This window comes from Carassius carassius, chromosome 2 (assembly GCF_963082965.1).
Source record: "Carassius carassius chromosome 2, fCarCar2.1, whole genome shotgun sequence".
Classification (NCBI taxonomy): Eukaryota; Metazoa; Chordata; class Actinopteri; order Cypriniformes; family Cyprinidae; genus Carassius; species Carassius carassius.
Window position 1 is genome coordinate 24,799,111 of NC_081756.1, and position 17,111 is coordinate 24,816,221.

At 37.0% G+C, this 17,111-nt stretch overlaps 3 protein-coding genes and 1 pseudogene across 3 annotated transcripts in view; 2 read left to right on the forward strand and 2 right to left on the reverse strand.

Annotated features, from left to right (window-relative positions):
• Positions 1-637, forward strand: part of LOC132107117 (lysosomal acid phosphatase-like) — an 84,888-nt gene extending 84,251 nt beyond the window's left edge. Inside the window, exons 11-12 of the mRNA XM_059513322.1 lie at positions 187-298; positions 404-637. Of these exons, the coding sequence (XP_059369305.1) occupies positions 187-298; positions 404-533 (242 nt within the window). The 3' untranslated portion in view covers positions 534-637. The remainder of the gene's footprint in view (positions 1-186; positions 299-403) is intronic.
• Positions 638-2,606: 1,969 nt separating this feature from the next.
• On the reverse strand, positions 2,607-8,682 carry LOC132098789 (coiled-coil domain-containing protein 96-like; annotated as a pseudogene).
• LOC132107133 (transcriptional adapter 2-beta) lies at positions 8,671-11,783 on the forward strand. The gene is made up of 2 exons (XM_059513346.1): positions 8,671-9,002; positions 9,777-11,783. Exons 1-2 carry the CDS (start codon positions 8,733-8,735, stop codon positions 10,962-10,964), a joined length of 1,458 nt encoding a protein of 485 aa, XP_059369329.1. The 5' UTR covers positions 8,671-8,732; the 3' UTR covers positions 10,965-11,783.
• Positions 11,784-13,163: 1,380 nt separating this feature from the next.
• LOC132107142 (grpE protein homolog 1, mitochondrial-like) lies at positions 13,164-16,820 on the reverse strand. Its single transcript, XM_059513358.1, has 4 exons — positions 16,663-16,820; positions 15,709-15,865; positions 14,490-14,571; positions 13,164-14,390 (listed from the first exon to the last, which is right to left on the reverse strand). Exons 1-4 carry the CDS (start codon positions 16,728-16,730, stop codon positions 14,044-14,046), a joined length of 654 nt encoding a protein of 217 aa, XP_059369341.1. The 5' UTR covers positions 16,731-16,820; the 3' UTR covers positions 13,164-14,043.
• Between the last annotated feature and the right edge of the window lie 291 nt (positions 16,821-17,111).

A 17,111-nucleotide genomic window follows, 5' to 3' on the forward strand; every position in this document is an offset into this window, starting at 1 on the left:
ATACTTGGCAATAAAGCTCTCTCTTTCTGATTCTGATTCTGAAATGTACTAAAAATAATATTTCCAAGGGTGAGTTGGTGATCTAATGATTTTTCTTACAAGCAATTTATCTGTTAACATTTAGGTGTTTGATGTTAAAATATTAATGAACAGATTCATTACATAAATTATGTTTTTTCAACACAGGTGCCAAGTTACCATCTGAATGCTGTTCTCATACTTTAAGGAGAAATATCCCCATTACTACAATTGACTCCTACATAGAGACAAGTGTGGAATGCCCCAAACCCGGAGTCATGTGAGTTTTAATTTATCATATTCATAATAATTCTTACAGTAAAAATCTATTATACTGTGTTTGTAAGATTTCTGTGTGGAGTAACTGATCTTTTCTTACTACCAGTTTTGTCATCAAGGCGGGTTATCGTATCTGCGTGGATCCTCAGCTGAGCTGGGTGAGGAGAGCCATGAAAGCAGTCGATGAGCGTGATCTATACAAAAAAAATGAACAACGCGGTCATTTGTTGTTTTAACCCAACAAGTTGGGTTATTTGTTTGACCCAGTATGCTGGGTTGCTTTTATGATTTAAAATTACTATACTGCTGAACCCAAATTGAGATAGAAATTAAACCTACATCTTGTTCATTTTAAAATCTCTTTTACACACACAGAATGACTATCAAGAGGTAAATATTAATTTTAAGAAAACAGTCAAAAGTAACATGCATGTAAGAAGAAATGCAGAAAAGTATGAAGCATTTAACATTTGTTAAATATAACTTAAGATCAAATTGAACTTTTTTGGTAATTTTTTTTCAAAAAAGCTATTACCGTAATTCCTCAAATAAAAGCCAGGGCCTTTATTTACCTGAACTGCAGAAGGTAACAGGATTTTATTTAAAGCAGGCTTTTATTAGAGGCAGGCCTTTATTATTAATTCCATCTGTTTGATAAGTAATTGGTTTGAATAAACTGCTTTAAATTAAAAGCAATAGCGTTCCAGTGGACAGAGATCATAACATCAGCACAGAATCAGTTCAGAATCAATCACCAAAAGAATCAGTTCGGTTCAGACACTCTGTGTCAGTCTGCTCCACGCTGAATCACGCATGCGCAGTATCATCAGCTAATCGGTTCTCGAATCGGACGCGTCCGACAGAAACGGTTCTCGGCTCAGTGTACTGATGATCCGAAAACCGATGCAACCGGTTCTTGACTCGAGAAGGAGAACCGCTCCGGCACTGGGCCTGTAAGTTCGTTATCTGGCTCTGCTGATTATCCACACAAATTTACCCCCGGTCTTTATTTGTCCGTGTTGACCACACCCCCGACCACTATAAGAGGCCCGGCATTTATTTGACTACATTTATCAGAAACTTGTGAAAGAATGTGAGCATGTGTGTGAATGACAGAGTAAACTCCATTTCTACTAAACAATGCAGAAAAGGCATTAACATTTTGTTTTACAAATTATACACCTACAGTTTGTTTCATAGTCCATGAAAATAGATTAGAATTTTCATAATCTCTTTAGCATAACTGATGTAGTCATGAAGAAGCCCCATCAGCACAACATGTGATATCATCTACATCATTCAGAGCAGCGTCCTCACTATTCATCACCACTATTCATCAGTTTAGGGGAAAGGACATTCTCTTCTTTGACCAGCATTCATCCCAGTCAACACCCGTTCTTCATCAGTGGCCTAAAAAGAGATACACATCTGAAAAAAGAAAACATTTAATAAAACATTTTCAGATAGAGGTGTATTCACATCAGTAAGATTAGGTAAATAGTCTGTTTTATAATTTCAATACTTGTGTGGTTGTTTAATGTCTCTGTCCACCACAGCGCTCGAGAATGCTATAATGGCAGCACTAGTATGAGGGCATGTCATATTGTATAAATAAATATTTTTTTCAGAAAGCTACTTCTTTACCGAAACATTTAAACAGACATGATATTCACATACCTCCCAAACTTTACTTGGAGGGCTGCTCTTTAAAGGGTTAGTTCAACAAAAAATGAAAATAGTGTAATTTATTCTCGCCCATGTTGTTCCAAACCCATACAAACTGCAAATTTTTGGAACACAAATATATTTAATATTCTCTTAATTTTTGTCCTCCATTGCAAGTCTGGGAGACCAATATTTTCTTCTGAACAGACATGTTCGCTATCATATAATTTAAGATTTATTCATATATAAATATTGGCATGGATTACTTGCACAATAACTCTGTATTTCTAAAGCTTAAAAAAATACTGATTAACTAGACTTTAAATGAATTAACAAAAAAATTATGAGAGAAAATTTAAAATATCTTAATTTTTGTGTTCTAATTGTTTTGTGTGTTTTTGTTCTGTCACTGTCATTCTGTTTTAGTTCTGCATTAAAAAAATATGGACATCAATAAATTAAATATGTACATGTAATCATACTGTTTTTTGCATCAAAATGTGAAGTAAACAGGCAGGAGACAATGGAAACTTTTTTTTCTAAAAATAACTTGAATGATGCTCTCCTATGTGTCTGTTTTTCAACATCTACAAAAACCAACATTATTTTAGTAAAAAAATAAATAAATTAAAAACAAGGAATAATTAACTTTTTGCTTGACTTGAACCATCATTCCCACTCTTCCAAAGAAACTGAGAACTGTTCTGTGTAGTTAGGTCCCTGCGCAAACACAATGAAGACACAAAACTCAAAAACGGAGCAATTCCACTAGGGTCCTCGCACTGCAGTGCTCGGGCCCTAACAAGGATATAGATAATATGCAATATGATTATGTTGTAAATTGCAATATAATATGCAAACAATACTTTTAACAATTTTAACAATCATTTCATCAGCCTCACAATAAATAGGCTAGTCTTTATTACATAACACTGTTTGCTTTAGGAAACTAACAGTTAGCTTACATCTAATTTAACAGCGAAAAAGATAACGAATTAACATGTAAATGTTAATAGCCCTCTCTTAAAATAAAAAAAAAATTGTTTTATTGTAAAATAATAAGTAAATATGACATAAGCCACTATAAGCTCTTTTCTGAATATTTCCACCTACCATGGTGTCGTCCGATGTTAATGTGACGTGCATGTTATCTTTCATGTCCACGTTCCCAACCCAGCACCAAAATTGGGTTAAAACCATAGAATGTATAAAAACAACCCAACGTCCTTACCCAGCGGTCACAACCCAGCGTAGTGATGCTGCTGTGGTGATGATCAGTATGCTCAAAGGAACACTTTTCTGTTTCTTAAGTGAAGTATTAGCTCAGTAATTCTCTTTCTGTAATGCTCTGATATTCTTTTCATTATTATCATGTAAAGCATCATGTCAAGTAACTGCATGTTCTGATGCATTAAGTGCTAAAATAATAATTGTTTTACCTTTAACTAGTGTTAATTTTACTGCAAAATAACATGTAAACAGACAACAATCACCCTGTTCTTATAAGGATTACAGGGAGAATGTATGATAGTATTTTTTTAATTTAGGCTGAAGAAAGAAATGTGCTTTTGTTTGATTCTGTATAACAGCAGTTATATATGTTCTTAATTCTAATAAAACGGAATACAAAACGATGATGAATTTTGTTGTAAAATCATTTCTCTGTTATACTGTACATCAGCAACAACGGCAGAGCTTATCAAGACAAGATCAGATGAATCAAAAGCATTTCTGGTTAAAAACAACAGGAAAAAAAGGCAATAAATTAAATTAAGGCAATATATTAACTGAATTTTTATATTAAATAGTTATTTATATGTACGTATGTTCATGTTATCAGTTCCAGTGTTCAACCTTTTCTGTGTTCATAAAATAAAAATGTCCTATTTTGCACTCAAGAACACATAATTTAAATTAGTGAGGATAGTATTCAGTACAGCAGATACAACACAGCACAGACAATAAGTGTTGTGTGACTATAGAATACAAAAAGAAAACAAAACAAAACAAAAATTAAAGCAGTGCTGATGAACAAGGAGAAACTGTTTGGTATGAAGTTCCAGTATATAGGATTCCAAAATAACTATTGTTGCTCTTTTTTTTTTGCCTGAAATATTTTCAACAAAAAATCTATTACTCAGTTGCACTCCTTTTTTTGTTTTTGGCTCTTCGTTATGTTCAGCCCTTCATGTTCCAATCTAAATTACATCAGAACATTAAAATAAAAAATAAATAAAAAGTACAAATTATAATAACATTAAAGCCCATTAAAAAGTAAAATTAAATTTTGATTGTGTTTTAACTTATTTCACAACTGAAACATAAGCTTAGTAAACTTCTTCCTGTGATGATAATTTTTTTGTTATTGTGGAATCATGACAAATATCTACAGGTTTGCTGTTTGAGTTTGTTGTATCTTCAATCTTCTGCATTAAATGTCAATATCTTTTCTAACTGTACCTTTACTGTAGAAAAATGCAGTAACCTTGTTTTAACTGATAGTGTCATGGTTCCTATACAGCAACTTACTTATTAACTTTAAGCAGTATTAGTACCATATTTGTTATTTTGCCACATTTTGCCATATATATATTACATTACAAAAAATTGACAAATTAATATTCCTATGAATATTTTTGTTAAATTATTGTACTGCAATCAAGGCAAGTTTAATCAAATGGCCAAACAAAATCTGAAATAAATTCTTCTGTCTAAAAATTTTGGGTGCTGTTAATGCACCTCTTTAAAGTATTTACATTTAATAAAAATAAATAAAGTGTCAGTGTCAAATGATACACACACATGCATTTCTTCTGCTTTGCACTTTAGAATAAAGAATTAAGCAACAGCATCCTTTAAAGTGGTTAGTCAAGCAAAATTATGGAAGTTATGTTTTCTTTGTTTAGTGCTTGTTAACCTCTATAAGCACTTGATTGGTACTGTGACAATCAAGAAAACCAACAAAAGAAAATAAGATGATAAATACTATCTGAATACTATTTAAGATGATAAATCCAAAGTATGGTATTACATTTCACCAAATATTCCACTTTTCTATAAATTTTAATGCTTCGCACAAGATAAGCTTTGCTAAGTTACACTGTACACATGTCATTTAACACAGTTACTGAAGGGAAGCATGTGCACCTGTGTTGTTGCTGGCCCTCTGGTTTGCTCTGCTCAATCTTCCGTTTGACTCCAGCACACTTCATCATGAGCTCAGTATGACGTCTCTTCAACATCTCTAGTCTCTGCAGGCATTCAGAGGTGTCTACATTCTTCTCAAAGTCCTGCAGCAGTGTGGTGTTTCCCAGCAGACCATAGTGTTGTTGCAGATTAGGGTTGTCTGCATGTAGGCCATCACGAGCCTGACGTTTACAGTACCTGTCAGCACTTCACGTTTGAGAGCCACCAGTGTATCTACCTTCGCCAGATCTCATTCTCCATCTACAACCCGAATTCCGGAAAAGTTGGGACGTTTTTTAAATTTTAATACAATGAAAACTAAAGGAATTTCAAATCACATGAGCCAATATTTTATTCACAATAGAACATAGATAACGTAGCAAATGTTTAAACTGAGAAATTTTACACTTTTATCCACTTAATTAGCTCATTTAAAATTTAATGCCTGCTACAGGTCTCAAAAAAGTTGGCACGGGGGCAACAAATGGCTAAAAAAGCAAGCAGTTTCGAAAAGATTCAGCCCGGAGAACATCTAGTGATTAATTAAGTTAATTGATATCAGGTCTGTAACATGATTAGCTATAAAAGCTTTGTCTTAGAGAAGCAGAGTCTCTCAGAAGTAAACAAAAAAATTGTGGAAAACTTTAAAAACAATGTTCCTCAACGTCAAATTGCAAAGGCTTTGCAAATCTCATCATCTACAGTGCATAACATCATCAAAAGATTCAGAGAAACTGGAGAAATCTCTGTGCGTAAGGGACAAGGCCGGAGACCTTTATTGGATGCCCGTGGTCTTCGGGCTCTCAGACGACACTGCATCACTCATCGGCATGATTGTGTCAATGACATTACTAAATGGGCCCAGGAATACTTTCAGAAACCACTGTCGGTAAACACAATCCGCCGTGCCATCAGCAGATGCCAACTAAAGCTCTATCATGCAAAAAGGAAGCCATATGTGAACATGGTCCAGAAGCGCCGTCGTGTCCTGTGGGCCAAGGCTCATTTAAAATGGACTATTTCAAAGTGGAATAGTGTTTTATGGTCAGACGAGTCCAAATTTGACATTCTTGTTGGAAATCACGGACGCCGTGTCCTCCGGGCTAAAGAGGAGGGAGACCTTCCAGCATGTTATCAGCGTTCAGTTCAAAAGCCAGCATCTCTGATGGTATGGGGGTGCATAAGTGCATACGGTATGGGCAGCTTGCATGTTTTGGAAGGCTCTGTGAATGCTGAAAGGTATATAAAGGTTTTAGAGCAACATATGCTTCCCTCCAAACAACGTCTATTTCAGGGAAGGCCTTGTTTATTTCAGCAGGACAATGCAAAACCACATACTGCAGCTATAACAACAGCATGGCTTCATCGTAGAAGAGTCCGGGTGCTAACCTGGCCTGCCTGCAGTCCAGATCTTTCACCTATAGAGAACATTTGGCGCATCATTAAACGAAAAATACGTCAAAGACGACCACGAACTCTTCAGCAGCTGGAAATCTATATAAGGCAAGAATGGGACCAAATTCCAACAGCAAAACTCCAGCAACTCATAGCCTCAATGCCCAGACGTCTTCAAACTGTTTTGAAAAGAAAAGGAGATGCTACACCATGGTAAACATGCCCCGTCCCAACTATTTTGAGACCTCTAGCAGAAATTAAAATTGAAATGAGCTCATTTTGTGCATAAAATTGTAAACTTTCTCAGTTTAAACATTTGCTATGTTATCTATGTTCTATTGTGAATAAAATGTTGGCTCATGTGATTTGAAAGTCTTTTAGTTTTCATTTTATTAAAATTTAAAAAACGTCCCAACTTTTCCGGAATTCGGGTTGTACATGAAATGCAGCTTTTATTTCACGTGGGAAATGCCTTGAAGTTGTGGGGCAATTTGTTTTTTGTAAAAATAATGAAACAATATAGGTTGCTACAAATTATGCTTCTTATGGATAATGGTGAACTTATTATGTAAGGCCCTTATATAAGCTATATTATATAAATAGCTTCTATGTGAAACAACATTTCAAAAGACTTCTTGTGACAAGTCATGCATTCAGCTGTTTTATTACTAATATATTTACATAAAATACATGATAATATTACCTTGCTTTTATATAAATGTATATATTACCTTGTTGTAATTATATATAATTTACTAAATATATTAATATATAATTAATTTGTACATGCTCCTGATGACCACAAAAACTAATTTCACTCCTAAAATGAGGTGGACATAAATTACATTTATATATAAATAATAAATGAATAGATAAATAGACAAACAAAAAAATAAATACATATAAATTATTTAATTAATAAAAAAAAACACTTTAATTTCTCATATGTTTTGGTTATGTTTTCAGGAAATAAATCTACTTACTTCAGCTTGTCTTTAAATGTCTGGTTATCTTTTTTGAGTTGCTCAAAGTCCATCAGCAGCAAGCCATCAGCAAGCTCATGTTTAGACTGAAGTTCTGTCTCAAGCTGACATGTTTTGTTCTTGAACTTGATGTTGTTGAGACGCACAGATGCCAGCTTGTCTTCCTGCTTCAGTTCGTCTGCCTGCAGCTGCTCCACCTTACCAGTCAGTGCTGTCATGGCAGCTTTATGTTTCAGTGCTGCTGAGGATCTCAGTTCGTGCTTCCACTGGTTCAGTTTCTCTAAGTTCTGCTGGCTGAGCTCCTTGGTCCACTGTTGTTGGAGCTGGGATGTTTATCACCTGTCTTCTTATTGAGGTACTCTGCTATTTTGGTCTGCATCTGACCATTTAGCTTGCTGAGTTTTACACTCTCAGCTTGCAGTTCATGTAGTCTGTCCATATGTTCCTTATCACTGATGTTGAAACCCCTCTCCGTCTCTTCTGCAGGCACCGATGATTCAGGGCTGGTCCTCTGACTCTCTGGGTCAGGAGCTGGAATTCGGTCCTCTTCCTCCTCAGTGTCCTCACGTGATAAAGGATTGTTAATGAAATGTCCTATTTCAGGACCCTCAGTGTTGTCCAATGTCTCATTTATTAGGGGCTCTATTCCATCCTCCCCTTCTTTTATTATATGTTGCCCACTCAGTTTCAGCTATCTGTGCTTCGCTTGTCTCAGCAATAGACATGCTTTCTGTCAGGACACCCACCGAGAGCTGTGAACCCTCAACACCTTCTGAGATACTACGAGGTTCAGTTATTTCAGTTTCTTCCTGTTAGAGCATCACACAATTCAGTGTTTTTTCACCAGTGTGTTTTTTTCTAAAACAAGGCTTTCTTCATGTTTTAACCATTTTCAAATGACCTCTGTTCCATTTTATATGATTGAATTTACACAAGGTTGTTTAAAAAAATGTTATTAACCTAAAATAATGACATGCAATTTCTCTAAAATAACCAACGTTTAGCTCATGAAACACCTAAACTATTTTGTGTCTGTACTGGAGTGCGTGCTTGTTGCCATGGGCATCCACAGCGAGAGCCAATCGCAAGCATCCGCTGTGTCCTTATTAATATTAATGAGACGCAGCGGCGTGACCGGAGATACTCCACTGCGCATGCCCAGCCCCGCGCCACTGCTGCTTCCAACAACAAGCGGTAGTAAGCAATATGGCCGACCTAGGGAAGAAGTACTGCGTGAACTGTCTTGCAGATGTTACGAATTTGCGGATTCGCTGTGCCGAATGTCAAGATATTGAACTCTGTCCGGAGTGCTTCTCTGCAGGTGCCGAAATCGGCAACCACAGGCGATGGCACGGCTATCAGCAAGTTGACGGCGGGCGCTTCTCGCTCTGGGGTCCCGAGGCAGAGGGAGGATGGACCAGCAGGGAAGAGCAGTCGCTGCTCGATGCCATCGAGCAATATGGATTTGGTAACTGGGTACGATTCTCAAATGAGTCTATATCTATGCGGCTTTAATAAAATTATTTTGCATTGCAATACGTGCACATCAACACAAAATGGTCATGTTGAGTCAGCAACAAATGATGCATAGCTGACTTAAGTAACTTAGAGAAAATAGTTTGTTAGGAATCAAGCAGATCCCCTAGGTGTGTGGTGCATATTGTCTTTAAGGATTATTTAACCCAAAAATTAATTTCAATTTTGGTCATTCATAACAGCTGCACATTATAGAGTTTCCACAGAGAGAACAAACTGTGCTGTGCACTATTACTGAAAGCACTGCCTTTGTTATTCATTAATATTTGCATAGCTTATTTGCATTAATATAACGTATTAAGAAATTATATACATGTTTGAGTCTGTAACTTTAATATTATTATGACCTGTATGTTAAAGGCTTCACCCAATTATGAAAATTCTGTCATCATTTACCCTCCCTCATTTTCTTCCAAATCCATAAGATTTTCTTTCATCTTCAAGACACAAAATGAAGAAATCTTTTATAAAAGCTGATGAGATTTCTGTCCCTCAATTGAAAGACCAAAACTTTGATGCTTCAAAATGTTTATAAAGACATTGTAATCCTAGTCCATATGAATCAAGAAGTTTAATCCATGTCTTCTCAAGAGACAGAGTTGCCATCTTCATTTGTGTTTTCATTGTGTTTGTAACGACATTAGGGTGGGTAAATGACAGAAATTAATTTCTGGATGAACTAACTCTGTATCCTTGTTTATTTCTCTGTGTTAGGAGGATATGGCAGCCCACGTGGGTGCATCACGCACCCCTCAGGAGGTCATGGACCATTATGTGAGCATGTATATCCATGGGAATCTGGGCAAAGCCTGCATCCCTGACAGCATCCCCAACCGTGTGACAGACCACACCTGTCCCAGTGGAGGTCCGCTGTCTCCTAGTTTGACTACCCCTTTGCCTCCTCTAGACATATCTGTGGCAGAGCAGCAACAGCTTGGATATATGCCACTCCGTGATGACTACGAGATCGAATACGACCAAGAGGCAGAGAAACTCATCAGTGGTCTGTCTGTGAACTACGATGATGAAGATATCGAGATCGAGATGAAACGAGCCCATGTGGACATGTACGTGCGGAAGCTGCGTGAGCGCCAGCGACGGAAAAACATCGCTCGTGATTACAGTTTAGTGCCAGCCTTTCTGGGACGGGACAAAAAGGATAAAGAGCGAGAACGACCAGGTGGAACAGGGGGAGTTGGGGGCGTAGGTGGAGCTGTAGGATTGGGAGGTGGTACCTCCATTATTCCGACAGGGTCACTGGGCTCCTCTTCAACAGCAACGCCAAAACGCAAAATCACCAAGGAAGAGAAAGAGCAACGGACAAAACTACGTTCACTCTGCCAGTTCATGCCACAACGTGAGTTTGAAGAATTCTTTGATAACATACACAAAGAGCGCATGCTGCGGGTGAAAGTTCGGGAGCTTCAGCGTTATCGGCGGAATGGCATCACAAGACTCGACGAGTCGGCCGAGTATGAGGCAGCACGCCACAAACGGGAAAAACGGAAAGAAAATAAAAGCATTGCTGGCTCAAAGAGAGGTAGCAGTGGTGGAGGAGGAGCGACCGGGCTTGGAGGAGGAGTTGGAGCAGGAGGTGGGCTTGGAGGAGGTGGAGGAGTCAGTGCCATCAAAGAGGAGGGGAAGGACAGTGAGTTCTCCGCCATTGAGAAACTGTCTGGCTTTGAGCTGCTATCCGATCGGGAGAAGGTACTGTGCAACTCTATGAACCTAAGTCCCACACGCTATCTGACTGTCAAGACTATCATCATCAAAGATCACTTACAGAAAAGGCAGGGCATTCCCTCGAAAAGCCGTCTACCCAGCTACCTGGACAAGATGCTGAAAAAACGGATTCTGAATTTCCTGTCGGAGAGCGGCTGGATATCCCGAGAAGCCTCGTAACCACACTGTCCAAAGATTTGGCTGTAAGAATAATGACTGTAAACATATTTTTCTACTGTTTTATATTGCATCTCAGAAAAGCCTGTGAAAACAAAATGACTGTAGGTGCCACACTACTGGATGTGGGCCTTCAGTCAGTCTAATATGTCTGTTTTTGCTCTCAGATCTTCTCATAGGAACATAAACATGGTTATAGAAGGTACTAAATTAGTAACAATAGGAAACTTTCCATAAGTTGTCCTTTGTAATATGTCAGAGTATACAACAATAACCCATTGCCCCACGTTAAAATGCCTCCATTTTGAATGTGGTTTTCAGTGGTGTTGAATGTTCCCTGCCAAAAGAGAATGAATAGAGTGTTTAATGTTGGACAGAGCAGATCTATAAAATGGGTTCGGTGTTTCTTGTTTGGTAATAAGGAAACTAGGTCAGGTTGCCAAAAGTCTAAAGTACCTGTGTTCTAACCTGAATTTGCCAGTTTCAGTTGGATTTATTTGGTTTTGTCAATTGTGGGAATTTTGAGTCAAACGAAGCATGCTCCATACTATCTAAATGTCTGAAGTTCATGTTTGATGATTATTATTTGTTGGAGTTGACCTTTGTGAGGTTATGTTACATTGAGCATGTTTCAGAGGCTCAAGTTAAATGGCGAACACCCCGACTATATAAAGTATTAGTTTGATATTATTCTTATTTGTTGGGTAATGTGAGGGATAAAAGTCAACACAGCATCAAGGGTTCTCATGTCAACATGTTCACAGTTTATAAGCTGAGACTGTATGTTATAAATGCATACTACAGTTTTTTAATTTTCAAATGCCTTGACAAAATTTTCATGCAATACCAAATCTTAGATTACAACGGAGACATATTTTTCCATTATTTTTAAAGTTATTATTGACTGATTGAGTCTACCCAAAAGCTGTAGAAGGCTAAGAAAAGCACTGTTCACAGAGGCCAATATATAGTTTTGAAATGTTTAATATATTAACAGTCAAATAGAATTGAAGGGCACAGTATAATTTTTTTTTGTATACAATATTGGAAACAACTGTGTTCAGTGTGAATCTGTTGTAAAGGACAAGGTGGTGGTCCTCATCTGCTTTTATACCATACTTTTTGCCCAAGACATTGGTACATATAAAGTCCCATAAACAGTCATTCATTACTGAGTATGCTTATGTTCTGTGCCTTGAAGCATATTTACCCTGGTTGATGCTTTTTATTCCTTTCCTTTTCCTTGTAATTAATATTATATTTTAATATTAAATTGTACCACATCAAAAATGTACAAAGATTAAGGTTTATTTTAGATTTTATTTTGGCTTGATTGTTTTTCTTCAGATTTCTATGATAGCTGTAACTACCCCACACAATAATATTTGTAATGTCTAAAGCCATTAAAAGTAAATGGGCACAGTTGTGCTCGGAGAGAAACTCATTCAAGACATATGTAGGATATTGGCTGTATGACCGTTTGATAAAAAATGGATGTAGGCATGAAAGAAACCGTTATATCTCATGCAACTTGGACTAATGAAATTATGAAGCAAATATGAAGGGGTCTTTTCTGTTTCCACTGTGTTCTATCGCTGCCTTTTTATTTCATTTGTATAAAGGTGCTTACATTTTTAGAAAGGGTTAGTTTGCAGGTTATGCTTTATGGTTGAAGGAAACACGATCTCTGGTTAAAGTACCCAAGCCATTATTCAAGACTAGTTTAATCAACCAACATTTCATTGTTTTTGAGGAAAAAAGTTACCAGTTTATTTAAGGGTAAATATTTACACTTAAAAAATCATTCAATATGCTATTTTAGAGAATATAATTATTTTCACAAAGTAAAAAACAATTTTAAAGTAAATGTGAGCAGAGATATGAGAATTACCATGACATCACAAAAAGACACTATTGCAAGTTAATTTTTTATAATTTTTAAAAACAATGTGAAATTTCAAAAGGATAAGTTTTTCTTTTTTGCTTCATTGTGCCATGTATGTCCTCTGGTAAAATAGTCAATTTGAGAATTATCATATTTGTCAAAATGTTGAGTATGTGGAAAGTATTTTATTGCATATGTCATGTTATTTACTACTTTGTATTAAAGTGTTAAAATATAACCTTTTTGTCTGTTATTAAGAAAAGAACATTCCACCAAAAATGACCAACAAACCTATGGAAGGTGTAATAATGACACAATTTAAAAAGAGGTACTTTCTTTATTTGACAGGTTTCTGCTTGTTCACATAGATGGAAACATTTAATCCAATACCTTTTTAAATTTGACGTTCATATTTTTCCATTAGTATGGCATAATTCTATTCACATTTCAACCACAATTTCTAAGGACTGATCTCTCAAGAGGCCTTAAATGCTCCTTTTCCCAAGATCTCCACTAAAGCCACATCAGTAGTTATTACAATCAGTGGACTAAAGTGTGATGTTTCATCAGGTTTGCACACTAGGAAACTAATGGTGAAAGTTAGAAACACAACTGCCAGTAGGCAGATTATTGTAAAATTATACATTTTATTTTTGGATAAAATGTTACTCTCAAGTCCTGTAAAGAATTGTTCTCTCATACAAACTGAAAAAACTGCATAACACTGATAACAAAAGTGGAATTTACCAACTGCTGTCATAGACATAACCAAACTGGTAACATTCTTCAGTAAAATAATTAATGTAAGAGCAAATAAGTATGATAAGAAAAGATGTTCAACAATGTAATATGCTGCAGTGTTCCTTTAAAAGCTTTAGATTATTCAAAAGCTTCCGTTTCTCAGAAAGTCTCAGAAGTCCCTGGAAAGGTGATGATCCTCCAGAGAATACTGATGCATCCAGTCAAAGATTCTGTGACTCTTCTACCTCATACATGCTCAACTCTTTTTTTTATTTTTATTTTACTGAATTATTAATCACAAAGTTTAGTCTGGCATTGTCTTCAGTTGTCAATATATTGGATTTCACCTCTCAGAGGCACATTCAAAAAAAAAAAACAGTGGAGCTTAAGACCAGCTAACTAACAGAAATCAATCAGTTGACCCGGCCACAAACCCATCAAAGTGTTTAAGACGAGTTAGGGGGCTTTGACTACACCCACCAGAGCTGGCCGTAGAGTACGACCATGCAGCTTGTAGCCTACTTTAGTAACTACAGCTATGGTACCTGCCTCCTTGCCCTCCACAGGTGCATGAAAGACAGCCTCATGCTCATAAGGGTCAAATTTCTGACCATCAGGGTTAAGCTTAACAAGGCCGTGTTTTTGGAAGACCTTTTGGATCTGCACCTCAGTCATTACAAGGCCATCATAGAGATTCTTCAGGTGTGGATTTGCAGTAGATATTTCAGTTTTTGGTACGCTTTCTGTTGCCTTCTCCAAGATGTCAGCCACCTCCAAGAGATCTTTACAGAAGCCCTGGATTCCTGAGAAAAGATATGGGTGTTACATTTTTTTTATAAACTGACCAGATCCAGAAATGTCGGTTCATAAAAACTGCTTATAAAAGAATTATAATAGCTTACCATAAAGCTTGGCATCATCAATCATCTTTTGACTCCTTTGCCTAAGGTTCTCAGTGTCTGCTAGCGCCCGCTTGTATTTATCCTTCAGCAAAAGACGATTAACAAAAAGATCAGACCATGAACTACAAACAGCATGCTGAATCTTCAAATCCATATTCTATTTAAACTGCTCCCCTCAACAAAGATAAAAGAAAAGCACGTATTTGACAAATGACAAAACCTCATTAACTATTTGCAATAATTTTCTTTTCTTAAATACCTGTAATAATTTTAATAAAGAACTCAGCAGATTATATTGTATTGGAATATTACAAGGAATAATGACAATATGTTGGATTTGCTGTAATAATTAATCTGAATGCTTCACATGTAAAGAAATGACTAGGCTGCTGTAGAGACTCAAACTCACATCCTGAGCGAGGCAAGGAAATCTTCTGAACATCACTAATCTGAAACATGAACTTCTTAAAAAATAGAGCCATTTTTTTTAAACAAATATGAATAAAAATAGATAAAAGTGTCCTCAGTGTCTAGGGTAATCTTGCATAGCCAGACCTTCAGACTGATGGCTGAAAGTCTGGAATCCATGGCAGCTTTCATTGGCCAAGGCCCAGCCATGAGACTGTTTGACCATTGTCAAACAACCAATCACAGTTCGCTTCGTTCAGTGTGACATTTCGGGTCGTGTAAATGTCACCACAAAAACAGAACGGTGTGTAAAACTGTCGGGATGCATTTTAATGTTTCTATGCTGCAAACTTTACATTTTTCACATACTTTTGAAAATCCAGCATTTAGTTTATCCTGATAAGTGCCTTTCGTCATAGTTGTAAACACAATGGCTTTCTTTCGTGAGGGGGTTTGGCACCACGGTATCTTTGTTTCCAGATGTAACATTAAAGAAAGCGACACACACGTCTCGCGGAAATCCTGTAGAATTCAACCAATCCAATGACGATTTCGACACTCCTGAAGTGTTACCACTTTTGTGTGCCATATGCATCAGAAGTTTACCCAACGGTCCGTGGGCGTGACGTGTATGTCTAGGGAAACTAAAAGAGCTGTGGTGTCCTTGAACTACAAGGGCAACTGAAGGTCAGGCTGTGCAGTGGAAATACAGTACATGTTTATCAACTGCAAGAAAATTTTCTATTGTCAGATTTCATGTTAATTTACATCTAGAACTTCTATACAACAGATGCTAAGAATACAGCAATACCGTAACATCTTTTAGCTGTTCTTCCAGTTGTGTCTTTTCTTCTATGAAAGCTTTCTCAGCTGCACTGGGCTCTGGTTTCTGAGACACATTCTCTTCTTCAGTCCCAGGCACTGAGCTTTGCTGTTGGGCTGCTGTGCAAAGGAGGCGTGGAGTCGCCCTGAGAGAAGTTAAAAGATGAGAATATTCACCAACAGATCCCTTGCATTATATGTTATATACATATATATTTTATTTCATGCTGACTGTAACAGAAATTGTCATGATGAAGCAAGTATGTAAAGACCAGTAAAAAAAAAAAAAGGTTCTATACTAGACTACGGTAGTTAATTTAAAATAACTGCTTCTTTATTGGTAACAGTCATATCTGAATGGGTGATGTAAGTTTTACTTTTGAGCATGTAAAGATTTTCCCCTAAACTGGTTAATTTTATAGTAGAATATATATGACAGGGCATTCTAGATACCTTGACATATGCAACTGGTTAAGAGATGGTCTACAGACTCTACACCTATCATGAAGTGAAACAGTGGCAGTACAACTAGTATACACTTCAGTAAGTGTTTTAACACTAGCAGGCGTTGGAAACAAGTCTTTCAATGCCATGCCAACTTGTGGAAACTATTTTTAAAGGCTTAAAGAGATTAAAACCAAAATCCTGAACTCAATGGAAAAACGTTCTGTAAGTAATATACAATTATAATTGACAGACCTTAAAGAAAACATTTCACTGTTTATTTCACAAGCAACTGTAATCCCATGTAACTAAACGTATCTGACAGGACAAAAAGACAATAATGTCTAAACACTGTCACGTGAAGGTAATATCACTGAGGGTCCTTTAGTGAAAAGCCCACGCAACAGAAAGATAATTCATTTTTGCAAAAGCAAAATATTTAACGTTACCCAAGCATGGACATCAACTACACACAATAACAGTGCTACGGAAAACTTACCTTACTAGTGTAGGGGACGCTATGATAGAAGAGCTCTGTCTGATCGCACGCACACACCAGGTCGCCATCGTCCCTCAGTGTCCACGCTGAGAGACCCACAGAGCGGAGTGTCTCGTTCAACCAATCGCAGCTCCTGTTCTTACACGCTTGCCTTACCCCACCAATCCTCGGTCTCGGTGTAGTCAAAACTGACGTAATTCTGTAGTTTGGTTGAGAGGAAGGTCGAAACATTCTGCACGTGACAAGGTACTGCGTCGTGTTCCTTGGCCGACTGAAGGTTACCTTACACTTTTATCACTCAACAACACCGAGCCTTTACATCACTCTCGGCCCATCAATAGAGGAAACACACGTGAATAAATTTAAAACCTGCTGTCGAAATTGCTCTCAATCTGTATTGGAAGACTCGTATTTTATCGTGGATAATGTAATTAATTCTAATGTAGATG

Coding starts and splice junctions, on each gene's coding strand:
- LOC132107142 (XM_059513358.1), bottom strand. CDS start 16,730: ATGGCGACCTGGTGTGTGCGTGCGATCAGACAGAGCTCTTCTATCATA. Junction 14,572..15,708: donor AACAGCTAAAAGATGTTACG/GTATTGCTGTAT, acceptor CTTTTGCTGAAG/GATAAATACAAGCGGGCGCT. Junction 14,391..14,489: donor TGATGATGCCAAGCTTTATG/GTAAGCTATTAT, acceptor ATCTTTTCTCAG/GAATCCAGGGCTTCTGTAAA.
- LOC132107133 (XM_059513346.1), top strand. CDS start 8,733: ATGGCCGACCTAGGGAAGAAGTACTGCGTGAACTGTCTTGCAGATGTT. Junction 9,003..9,776: donor AATATGGATTTGGTAACTGG/GTACGATTCTCA, acceptor TCTCTGTGTTAG/GAGGATATGGCAGCCCACGT.